Genomic DNA, 12,013 nt, shown 5'->3' on the forward strand with positions numbered 1-12,013 from the left:
ATGTTGTTTTGCCGTTTTGTTCAGTTCGTAGAATTAGGGCGTACCTCATAACAGCCCATGCCAATCAATAAAATCCCATCTCGACTCAATCCATCGTAAATGTCCCCCCTCTTTTTGCCAATTAGAACCTCAAGTCCTCAATGTTGTTAACCAAAAAGTTGTAGCTCGCGTTCCGATAAGTATCATCCTTCAGCCCGTTGGCAATCCCCTTAAACTCCAACAACTTCTTCCCCTCCTTCCACTGCGGCCAAAACAAGCCCGGTCTCGTACCGACATTTGGATCCAAATTATACAAAAAGTTGATATAGTACACCCGGCCACTAAACGTCGCGTAGTTGCTATTCTCGCCCGAAAACAAGACGCCAACATCTGATCCATGATAGGTTCCAAAGAGAAACGAAAGCAGTATGTCCTTGTACGACGAAAAGTACGACCATGTAGGCACATCTGGCGCAACTTCCGAAAACACCTGCAACGTAATTCGACGAATGAGATTAAAGACAATGTCGCCGAGGATGGACGCGAGCCTCTTCTTGCCGGGATACAGCTCGAAATCCCCGGTGCCATACGGGCTTCCATCCTTGGGAAAGGGGCTGTAGGTTTGAACGAGGTCGGTGATTTGGTCTTGGTTGGCGTTGTGGAAGTAGTACTCGGATAGATAGTCGACAATCTGTTGGGTTGAGCTCATGTTCCTTTGGGTAAGACTGAAGAGCGTTCCCTCGTCTTCCTGAGTTCCGATTATCATGGGCACATGGTGGAATTTTCCAGCTCTCTGAAGTGCATCAGGACTATCTGACAAGGCTTGACCGTCTGGTCTGGGAAGATATGAGAGAGCAAGTGAGCTGTAAGAGAAGATGCCGGGCACAGAATTGGCGGCAACAGTAAATTCATCGTTGTCCAAACTACGAAGGCAGTCCAGGGAGGTATCGCCTGTACACCCGGCGGCTTCTGCAACGGCATCATAGATGGCCTGGCCCTTGTCACTGTCCAAGGGATCCGTAGGAGTCGCCGAACCAGAGTTCATAATGGCGCCCCGGAACAGCGGATTGCCATTATACGTGGCGTCGCCATCAAAGAGGACAAGCTGGTCAAACACGGAGATGGCGCCAGCAGATTCGCCCCAGATGGTGACCTTGTCTGGATCGCCTCCAAAGGCCCTGATGTTATCGGCAACCCATTCAAGGCCCATCCGTTGATCAAGGAGCCCGGCATTGCCGCTGCCCTCTTCCAGAATCTGCTTTCCCGGCATGAACCCCCATCCAGCGACGCGATAGTTGACTGCCACAAAGATGAATGGCTTGCCAAGAAGCACACCAGTGTCAATCAACTTGGTGCCGTCAAAACCAGCAGTGCTTCCGCCTAGAAAGCCACCGCCATAGATCCAGAACAGCACAGGGAGATCATCGCCCTCCTGGACGCCTTTGGGCCGCTGAACATTGATGGTCAAGCAATCCTCCGTGGAATCAGGAGCTCGTGCCTCACCAGAGGTGTCGTTGAGAATAGCGCCTGCCTCGGAGACACTGGGACCTCCCAGAGTGACAAGGGGTCCCTGAGAGCATGACAATGGGACTCTGGTGGCATCGAAATCTCCAAGGTATCTCGAGAGCTTCTGTGGTGGTCTGAATCGCAAATCTCCAATTGGGGCATCACCATAAGGGATTCCATTGAACGTGTCGACAGTCTGGCCCACCGAACCAATGATGATACCAGATGGAATCTCAACCTCGACAATGTCATTCTTTGCCCTTGCAGTCAAAGGAGAAGGCGGTGCAGCTCCGACAAAGGGCAGCAGACCAGCCGTAATGGCTGTGAGGACGGCTGCCTTCATGATTGGCGAGGAAAGCCAAGAGAAATGCAGAGGTTCGAAGTCTGACTTTGATCAAGGGTCTACCGCCACGCTGAGTAGGTGGTAGTGATGAAGACTTGAGTTTCTGGAGGGGAATCACCAGTCTCTTATACGAGTTTGGAGCTCCAAGTCGTTGCTATCCCAGCATTATGCAATGCAATTAGAATCTCAGATTTCCCCTCAGTGTCTGAGTACTCTCTTGACAATGACATAATAATGTCATGGAAACGGGATCCGACAGAGTAATATTGCAGCGGCTCTCCACTCGATCAATGTCGTGATGTTGGTTCTTACTACATTGCAGAGAGGAGCTCTGTCGGCTACCAGCTTCATGTAGCACACAGTGAGTGTGTGATTTCCCTTCTAAGATATGTCACCCATCATCCAACCTTGTACTCCGTAATGTATTCCGTTCACCGCATGGGAATCGTGCCGCGGTGACACTGCATGCGGTGAGGTGGATATGAAGCCGTTGATGAGACGAATGAGGAGCAAGGGACGTTTCCCGAGGTAGCACTGACATGTGAGACATTAGTAGTCATAGGAATACTGCAGATAGGTACTCCGTACAACTCTGACTAAAGGATGCCAGATTGAGTGCGATACCCTGCATAATGCCATCGTGGGTGTACAATGGGGCCGATTTCCTGGATCTGAGCCTCGATGAGGCCGTCTCTCCCCTGACGAAGCTGGCCAAATGGCAGATATTCACCACCCTCCATCGGGAGCCTTTGTTATTAGATCCCCAAGAATGTGTAACGTAATGTCACCGATCTGTTGAAAGAGCTCGGGTTGTTGAAAGGGCAGGCAAGGGGGGATCTGAGAACCTTGATGGAGATCCCTTGCATTCGCTCAGTCAGTTGACCAAGGCGGCCTGCCAGGTCGAGGCCGGGTCGAATCGCTTCCGGCCGTCTTTGTCTCATCTTACTTGCCAGGTCAGAGTGTATACCGCAAGAGAGTCTCCTCTTGTTTATCAGGTTATAGAGTCTCGAGCTGTCGTTGCTCTTGCGTGTTTGTCTCTATTTCTTGTGAGCCGTGTTGCAGGCTTCAGTGCCAAGAGGTGGAAAGAATACAACGTCGCCTTTCACATACAGACCAAAGTGGCAGACTGGCGGTGTCTTCATCCACCGCAAGAGTGTGTACCGCAGGGAAGTCTCTTTTTGGTCATCAGGTCATAGAGGTGAGTCGTGTCGCACGTTTCAGCTGTCATCGTAATCTGCATGTACTTCAGCACTCTAGGTGATGAATTATCTGCTGAATCATGGTGTCACTGGTCTGACAGTGGTCCAATTCAACCTTAGTAACTCTAATTCAATGATAGTAAGGCATGCTTAGTCTGTGAAAGCTTCAGCCCGATACAGTGTCTTCGACTCAAACGTTTTGGTGGAAATTGTCGTACCGGAGAAGAACTAGAGCTTTCTTTCTGTTGATGCGGATATGTTGGAATGGACGATGTTGAGAAGAGAAAAGAAGAAAAAGGTAAATGATGCCCTTCAAGGTGTTTCTTCAGATTCGCTCTTACTGTCATCGTAAGCTGCAAGTATCTCAACACTCCAAATTGTGAGATCTGGTACCAGTAGGCTAAACGTGCTCCATTCTGTCGATGTTAGTATTAGCACGCACTTGCGTCTGTGAAGGCCTCATCTCGATGTACTGTTTAAATGCCTTCGGCTCAAGTCAATGTCTTCGAATCGAGTGTTTTGGTGGGCATTCCGTACTAGAGGAGATCCAGAACCGTCATCTTGTCCATGCTGATATATTCGAACAAATGATGTTGAGAGAGGGGAGAAGAAGAAGAAGTGAGAAGAAAAAGTGAGAAGGAGGATTAAAAAGTGAGAAGAAGAAAAAGTGAGAAGATTGGAAAAGTGATGAGAAGAATGGAAAAGTGAGAAGATGAAAAGGGAGAAAAGAAGAAAAAGTTGAAAGATATCCTTTGGGGTGTTTCGTCTGATTCGCTCTTGCTCTCTCACTGTTCCGGACACCGGTACTTCTCTTCTTCCACTTCCCAATCAAAAGGGGGGCATCAACGAGCTTGATCATCAAGAAGTGAGAGAAAAGGTAGAGCATCGCCAAGATAGGTAATGTATGCATTTGCAGTAAATATACCGTGATAACTTCCAAAAGACAAAAACAACCATCAGGCTCCTTTCTTCTACAAAACAAGCCAAGCTCCTCCAAAAAAAAAAGCAGGGGTATAATCCCACCATCCTCCTCTTTTCTCCCTCCCTCCAAAGAACACTCCCAACGACGCTTCAAACCACACTCCCAATAACAAACGTTCTTCTCCAAATTCTCAGTGTCCCATTCCGTCGCGAATCTCCAAAAAGTTGAGATATCTCTGCTTGGTCCAGCGCCGCGCGCGCTTCCCCCAAATAATCATGGGCAGAGACAACATCAAAATGACGAATCCCAAGACGCCAAGCTCGATAAACGTGTCCTGGACGCCCGTGTCGAGCCAGTAGCTCGCCACAAAGGTGAAAATCATGGCCAGCGTGTTGTTGATGACGGCAACTCCCACCATGCCCTCGAGGACCATATCCGGATAGCAGTCGGCAAGGTAGGTCAGACTAAGATCGCCGGCACAGCCGTAGCCAAAGCCAATGAAGCCGAGGCCGACGTAGGGAACGGGCCAGCTCCAACCCTTGGCCGATCCGATGCCAAAGAGCCACATGCCGGTGGGGAAGATGATGACGCAGAGGAACATGAGGTACAGGCGAAACTCGGCCTCTTGGATACCCCTGTTGCGTCGGCTGGCCCAGAGAACAAACAAGTCGCTCAGGTAGCCACCGTAGAAACAGCCAATGATGCTGCCAATGAGACACGGAATGTTCATGTTGCTCACGGCGACATCGCCATAGTCCCAGGGATCGTCTGTCCAGTAGTCCTCCTCAATGGTGAGATAAAAGGACAAGGCAATGTTTTGCATGCCCCACTGCAGGCCGGCGAACCAGACAGCGGGAAAGGTAAAGATACGCAGCGTGTGCCACAGACGGCCGACATACTGCCTGGCTCCGACGCCGCGCAGGTTCGGGGCGGGGGTGATGAGGGCAATTCGCTGCCAGTAAGACTTGGGGCGTGTGTAGTTGAGGGAGAATTCGTCGACGTCGCGGGGGTTGGCCGCGGCCTCTTCGTCTGATGCACCCGTGTTGACATCAGCGACAGTTGGGGGGCCGCTAGCCGTCTTCTCGTCGCCGTTGGGGGAGGAGGATGTGGCAGCGCGATTCTCGAGTCGATCTCGCTGGTAGCGCTCACGTGGGAACGCCGTCTCTTCCAGACCAAAGTAGAAGAGGACAAAGTTGAAGCCCGACATGATGGCGCCGAGGTAGCCAATCCAGCGCCATCCAAGGTTGCTGTCGGCGACGTAGCCACCAACCAACGGGCCAAGGTACGTTCCCACAGAGGTGGCCAAGGTGTACAAACCCATCGAGGTGCCGTTCTGGTGCTCGAACCAAATGTCGAGCAGGGAGAGCTGCACCACGGCCTCTGCGACTGACTCGGACGCTCCGACAAAGAGCTGCGTCCAGATGGCGTCGGACGAGGTTTTGAGTCGTCCAAACCAGATGTTGCCAATCAGGCCCCAGGTTGCGCCGACGAGGTAGAGGATTCGTCGTCCGTAAAGATGGACAGCGGGCGAGCTGAGCAAGGTCCAGTAGCCAATAGCAAGGAAGAGAACGCCAGCACCAGTGTTGAAGACATCATAACTAATGCCGTACTCTTCGTTCACACCCGTGCTAGCAGATCCCGCAACGTTGGACGTGGCCGCAGTCAAGGCAACGGCAAAACACACGAGAGCAGTGTGCCAGATCTTGCGCCACAGGCTCCAGTTGAGGGGATCGTTGGGCGACTGGGTTGGCTGGGGGACGAGCACAATGCCGTCGTGCTTCTGCAGCAGGCCATTGGCAGAGGTGCTGCTGGCGGACTCATCGATGAAGACGCATCGCGTGCCCGGGAGCACTTCGTCGATGTCGATGACAGCTGGGAGGGACTGAACGGCCATCCGAAATCGCCTTTCTTTGCCTGGGGTGGGTTTGAGGTCAATCGCAGTGGCGAGAGGGAGAGACGAATTGGCTCACGGGAGCCTCATGCGGTTGCGCCGAAGGGAGATGATGATGAAAGGAAGAAGAAGAGAGGCAAAAGAGTAGGACAAGATAAGAAAGAAAAAAGAGGAGGAGGAGGTGATACAATGGCCCCAGATACGGCACTTGCTCCGTGGTACTTTTTTTCTTTCTGGGTTGGTGTATCCACTAATCGGGCTTATCGCGCTATCTCTGCTGCTGCTGCAATGCCTCCAGGTTGAATTTTTTTTCAATCGCCTGGGGTTGCCTGTCGCCTGTTAGTGGAGGACTGCAGGGCTCGCTCTGGTCTGGTTTTAGCGGCTGGTGGGAGGTGCGGGTACCTGCTGGAGCCTCTGTACCTGGTAGCGTGCGCCAAGCTGCCCAGACACCAAGTCTCTCGGTACTTACGCCCGGCGAAACGGCACATCAAAGGACCGAGAGAAGGCGATAAGACAAAGGCTTGATGACAAGGCTGCAAAGTGTTTGGCCACCCAGCTTAAGCTGCATTGCTGCAAGATCATCGTTCATCGTTCCCCCTTGGAATGTTTTTTTCTCTTGAATAATTTTTGCACCCAATTGTGACCGCAGTGGCGTATCGTATTATCGCAAATGGAGTTCCCGAACTAGGGCCATGACGCAGGCCCATCGCATCCCCGCCCAATCAGGCCGCAACGGTGCAATGCGGGAGCCAAAAACGGGGGGCTTGATTCTGTTTAGCTTGGAAGCGGCGCCTCCGGGTTTTTATTATTTTTGGGGTGAGTTTTTGTTGGTGGGATTTTAGTTGATGGTGGGTGAGTAATCAGTATTTGGTCGAATCACGGCTGTGAATTGAGATGCGAGTACAAGATACGCCATTGTGGTCGCGTGTGTGTGTGAAAGTGCAAGGGACGCGATATGCAATGCAGAGCTGCGATGCGACACTGCTAACTAAACTGGATGTTACTGTAACTAACCTGCTACGAGAGAATCAGCACATACTTGCCCGATTCGACATTGGCTGATGGCTTCACTTCGGGCACATTCAGCTGTTACAAGCACTGCACGTACCCTACAACGCACACCAATTGGATGGATTACATCAGTTGACGATGACATTTCACGTTTCGGAAGTGTCTCTCAATGTGATTTATCTTCATTTCATGCTTTTGTATCTGTATTATGCTGGAGAGCTGTAAGAAAAGGTAATGCGTACGGGACATCATCATTTGCGGTGTTTGTACTTTACAGGTTGCTTCAAGTGAGTCCCTCATTTCTCACCAAACATTAGCATTACACAACCACGTCGACTCAAAGCTACTGGGTATTGCAAACAAAATAAATTTCTATTCATACATCATTTGGTATCTCTATATATTTGCCCTCCCAATATTACAATCAATCTATATCAACATGTACAAAGCAAATGGTATATCCTCAGACTTACTAGGCCGGCAATGAATGAATGAGCCGCCTTTCAGACTTGTCTCAACAAAAGAAAAAGCAAAGAACGCCTTCGTTTGTTTCGCCTCACGCAAATTAACAACAACGACTCACAGAGTCATCCCCCACCTCAGACTCATCGTCAGCAAACCGACTCGAAGTCTTCCGTGGCATCGACTTCATAATCGTTGTCACGGCACAGTCCGTGTCTTCCTCAAACACCCGCCGGGCATCTTCTTGCCATCGATCTCGCTTCCTCTTTCGCATCTGGGAATCTCCCACCACTGCAGGCGTCTTGGTGAACTCCAGGGACGCCTCTTCGAAATCCACAATCATGACGCTGTTGCGGGATGCGTCGTACAAAAAGTTGCTGGGGATGTGCCCGCCATTGTACACTACTCCCACCTTGTGAATGGCTTCTATGCCCATTTCCATCATTCTAGCAATCTGCTCTTTGGTCACCTGCTTGGAGCAGTTTAGAAAAGGTCGGCCCGCCCAGCTCAAGAGCAGCAGGTCCTTCAAGGCTCTGCTGTTGTGGCGGCGCGGCTTGATGAGCTCTATCATCCCGATGCAGACGGGGATGCAGCGGCCCTGGAGATTCGCCATCTGATCGTATACAAACTTTTCGCTCCACAAGTACGCCGAATTCTTCCCCGCCTTGGCGATGAATGTATACCCGTGCGATGTCAACCGCATCTTGAAGAGAGATTTGGGAACGTTGGCAACTCGCAGTGGTGTGCAATCGGCATCGAGGTTGTCGTCTTCATCAAGTTGTGCGCGGAGGAGGTTTAAAAAGTCGTCGTAGTCGAGATGAGCCGATCCGTGGAACTCTGCGTTGGGGCAGTTTTTATCCAGTGATTTCCCTTGCACCAGACCAAGGAGGCATTTCTGAGAGCAATACGGCTGGTCCTGTATTGATGTCGGTGCACTAGCGATGCTCTCGGTTGTATCTTCGTAGGCTCTTTGGGCAGGGACATCATCGAGCCAATTTCTGATCTTGTCGTTTCCCCTGACTTCTCTACGGATCTCGGTGAGTATTGGTGATCGTCTGAACCCTTGCCAACGAGACATTCTGAGCGAAGACATGGACGAATGCGGCCTCATGACACCCATTTTTCGTATCTTGTCCAGCACATCGTCGTATCCCATGGTCCAAGTATCCATATATGTGACAGAATCGCACCACGACGCGGGCAGCGGTCTCGAGCGAAGAGCTTGAAGCACAAGCCCAAACACTAGCGCACCAGCACTTCGATGCAGCCTGGCAGGATCATCAGGCATGACCTCGCGTTCTGGCATACATGGCGTGCAGTATATGGTGCAGGGATCGTCCTCCGATATGCAGCAAAAGATGAATGCTTCTCCAGTGCAAACGCATCCATACTGAATCTCCTTGCTAATCATGTACGAATAAAGCTGAGTGACGGTGGCCGCCACAAGCGTCTTCGAGGCAAAAGTGAAGTCGTCACCCTCCTTGTCAATCACGTCTCGTTCCGGTCGGATCTCGGATGCCAGCCCGCGGTTGATTTCGTCCAGCTGCAAGCGATGCGGTAGTTGATGCACGAATGCAAATATCGGAGTCTTTTCGCCCCTGTCCTCGTCATGCCGATACACGCACGACCGATTGACCCAGATGCCCGCTCTCTTCGCCCTGCGATGAGAATTGCGCATGGAAATCTTCAATTCACCTGCACCCTTGTGCCATGATGATTCCAGCATGGGTTCAAACACCTGGCCGAGGTCTTTGTCCGTCTCTATCGTCACCTTGATATCGTCGCTGAGCCCAAGACCGTTCCAAAGCAAGCCGTCCTCATACAGCTGGTCCATCATTTCCTGCACCACATTTTCAATGGCATAGCGTCCAAAGTGCTGCAGAGACGCCTCGCTGTTGACTGGGGTAAGGGTGCGCTTCACAGCCTCGAGCTGCTGAATCGATGGAAACCGGGGCTCCTTGCAGAATGCACTGTCTGACAATATTCGCTGCCATACTCCTTCTTGTAATCTTGGGAAGCCGTCCCACGGAATGATTCGTCGGGGAAATGTCCAGCTAAGTGCTTCCTTTTGCGTTATTAGGGAACGACTGGCCGTCTTCTGGAACCTGAGGTGGAGGGCATGACACGTTTCCAGATATTGGACGAGGTTCTGGGGCTTCTGATCCTTTGCCGTTTCTCGCTGCACTCGTTGGCTGATTTGGCGCTCAATCCTCTTGTACTCGCGGTCGAATAATTCTTCATACTGGACGTCTATCCGTTGCTGCTCACGCTCGAGCAGCTCATCGCGTTCGCGTTCCAGCTGGCGGAACTTGCGTTCGTATAATTCGTCGCATTCGCGTTCTATATCCCGGCGGTCTAGCTCTCTTCTCTCGCACTCGGTCTCTACAAACTCTCGGAACCGACGCTCGTCATCGTCACGGTCGAATCTCTTGCGTTGGCGCGGAAACACCTGGCGGCGGCGTAATTCTTGTTGCAGGAGCTTCTTCCGCCGCCTCAGCTCCTCAAACCTATCTGTCATGACTTGGTGATTGTAGCAGGCATATGGACGACTGCTTTTGCCGAGCAAGAATAAGGAGTGGCCTCTTGGCCGTATTATAAGAGCTGATTTGCGGTGGGGCGTGACGGTGACAGCTCACAAATTAAACTAGCCTGCAAGCGGGCTAGATTATGAGCCGGATAATATGACAGCTCTTGTGACCCCTGTGAGCTGATGGCTCAAATTGGAATGAACGGCTTGTTGGTGGTGATTCGTTGCTGTTTTGGGGTGGCTATTGTTCTTGCGTGAACAGCCTCTGTAATTTGCTGGTCTTGACGCGTCGTTGTTGGTCATCAGGGGATCAGCGTTCAAAAGGACACAGCGACAGAACTCGAAATAGACGGGACACGAGGTTTGCGGCAGATGAAGCTGTGGATACGGCCAATATCCGTGCCGGCCGAGGCCTTCGATGGACGTGTGCCGTGCCGTGGGCTGAGTTTCTGGAAGCCATTCACATGTAGCCGGCATCATCAAATTTCGCATAGTGGTGTTTGCCGAATCACGGTTTACAATAGAGTGAGCACGCCGCAATTACGGCGCTTGAACCCATGTAGCCCTCTGTCCAAGAAACACGATCCAATCTCTCGCGCCAACGGTGATTGGCTTCCTGGATATCGGGCATCACTTGACCTCCCCTGCACAGCCACATGGTTGAAATGAGCTGCCGGCCGTGAATGCTCCAAGAGAGACGTTGCTTCTGTTGGGCCAATTGGCTTTCCAGCCGTGCTTGATTTGCCCCGGGGCAATTGGTTGGGGGTTCCCCTTGTCAAAATGAGCATGCATGGCCTGTGTCTCCCGCATTTGTGAATGCGTGTCAGCGAACCCCATTCTCCTCCCGCATCTTGTTCATCTTGTTGAGAAGTCAGTACATATGGAAACCAAAAATTAGTGTGCTCTATTCAATCTAAACATGTTCCAGTCATTAATATGTCTCTCGTCATCTCATTCAGTTCGCCAGGTAATTGACCTCGGTCGTATACGCAGCATCATCGTGAATCGCCCAGTAACTATCCCAAATCGTCTTCGTTATCGGTCCAACTTTGCCATCCTTGACGGGCTGTCCATCGAGAACCGTTATTGGCAAGACACCGCCAGCCGTGGTGCACATGAATATCTCATCGCACGTGTACGCCATCTCTACGGGCACCACCTCGACGTGAACATCGATCCCATTGGCACGAGCGACTTCCATGACGGTCTTGCGTGTGATGCCGTGCAACACTCCCCTATCGGGCGTGTAGATGGCGCCGTTCTTAACAAAGACAATGTTGTATCCGGAGCCCTCAGTCAGGTTGGAGTCTCCATCCGTAAGGAACGGATAGCTGGCTCCACGGTCCCTGGCCTCGTACATTCCGCGCACCATGTCGCCCCATTGCAGGTTCTTGATGGTGGGGTCCATGGCCCCGGGGGGAGTCCGTCGAACCGTCCGTGCAACGATGGCGCTGCCGCCGGTGTATTGCATGTCTGGGTCCATGAGCCAGACGTATGGCAACAGTATAACGTACAAGTTGTTGACAATGTCCTCTGGCTTGGCCTCTCGAACGCCCTTGAACCCGCGTGTGACGATTAGTTCGACGTAGGCATCTCGCATCCCGCTCTTTGCGACCATGTCGAATAAGATGCTCTTGAGCTCTTCTCTCGGAACCGGCAGCTTTAGTCTGAGCTTTGCACAGCTGGCGTCGAATCGCGTAATGTGATCGTCCAAGCGAAAGAATTTCCCATCCCATACCGACGGGACATCGTAGCACATGTCGCCATGAAGGAAGCCCTGGTCAACAATTGGGATCCGTGCCTCTGCTAGTGGCGAAAGCTCGCCTGCGATCCAGGCGACACCGTTGGCGAAGGGGTTGTTGCTTGCTTCCAGAGCGGCCCGTCGCTTTTTGTAGGCGGCGAAGACGGCGTCCATAGAAGCCATGGTTGCTGATGTGGGTGGGCGTATGAATTGAGTTGAAGATGAAACTCAAGATGAGAGAGATTTGTTTGTTCGTCTATCTTCTTTCTTTGAAGCTTGTTGAGCTTCCAGTCTTAATGAGATTGATTTGGCGTCAAGTAATACAGTCATTTGAAAGTGCGGAGTCATCTGCTTATGAATCCATCTCACCGAGCCGTAATCTGTGTCCAAAGCTTGGCTTCACGGCCCGCCGATCTTACAGACTGTCACTGT

At 51.6% G+C, this 12,013-nt stretch overlaps 4 protein-coding genes across 4 annotated transcripts; all 4 read right to left on the reverse strand.

The window, feature by feature from the left end:
• Positions 1-121: 121 nt before the first annotated feature.
• T069G_01994 (carboxylesterase family domain-containing protein) lies at positions 122-1,828 on the reverse strand (the record flags this gene model as incomplete). The annotated part of the gene is made up of 2 exons (XM_056169204.1): positions 122-1,453; positions 1,511-1,828. The coding sequence occupies 2 exons, from the start codon at positions 1,826-1,828 to the stop codon at positions 122-124; spliced, it is 1,650 nt and encodes a 549-aa protein (XP_056034520.1).
• A 2,311-nt stretch (positions 1,829-4,139) lies between these two features.
• On the reverse strand, positions 4,140-5,843 carry T069G_01995 (major facilitator superfamily domain-containing protein; the record flags this gene model as incomplete). Its single annotated transcript, XM_056169205.1, has 1 exon — positions 4,140-5,843. The coding sequence occupies one exon, from the start codon at positions 5,841-5,843 to the stop codon at positions 4,140-4,142; it is 1,704 nt and encodes a 567-aa protein (XP_056034521.1).
• A 1,573-nt stretch (positions 5,844-7,416) lies between these two features.
• Positions 7,417-9,831, reverse strand: T069G_01996 (uncharacterized protein; the record flags this gene model as incomplete). The annotated part of the gene is made up of 3 exons (XM_056169206.1): positions 7,417-9,505; positions 9,557-9,653; positions 9,717-9,831. The coding sequence occupies 3 exons, from the start codon at positions 9,829-9,831 to the stop codon at positions 7,417-7,419; spliced, it is 2,301 nt and encodes a 766-aa protein (XP_056034522.1).
• Positions 9,832-10,795: 964 nt separating this feature from the next.
• T069G_01997 (amino-transferase class IV domain-containing protein) lies at positions 10,796-11,764 on the reverse strand (the record flags this gene model as incomplete). Its single annotated transcript, XM_056169207.1, has 1 exon — positions 10,796-11,764. One exon carries the CDS (start codon positions 11,762-11,764, stop codon positions 10,796-10,798), a length of 969 nt encoding a protein of 322 aa, XP_056034523.1.
• Positions 11,765-12,013: the final 249 nt, after the last annotated feature.

This window comes from Trichoderma breve, chromosome 1, assembly GCF_028502605.1.
Source record: "Trichoderma breve strain T069 chromosome 1, whole genome shotgun sequence".
Classification (NCBI taxonomy): domain Eukaryota; kingdom Fungi; phylum Ascomycota; class Sordariomycetes; order Hypocreales; family Hypocreaceae; genus Trichoderma; species Trichoderma breve.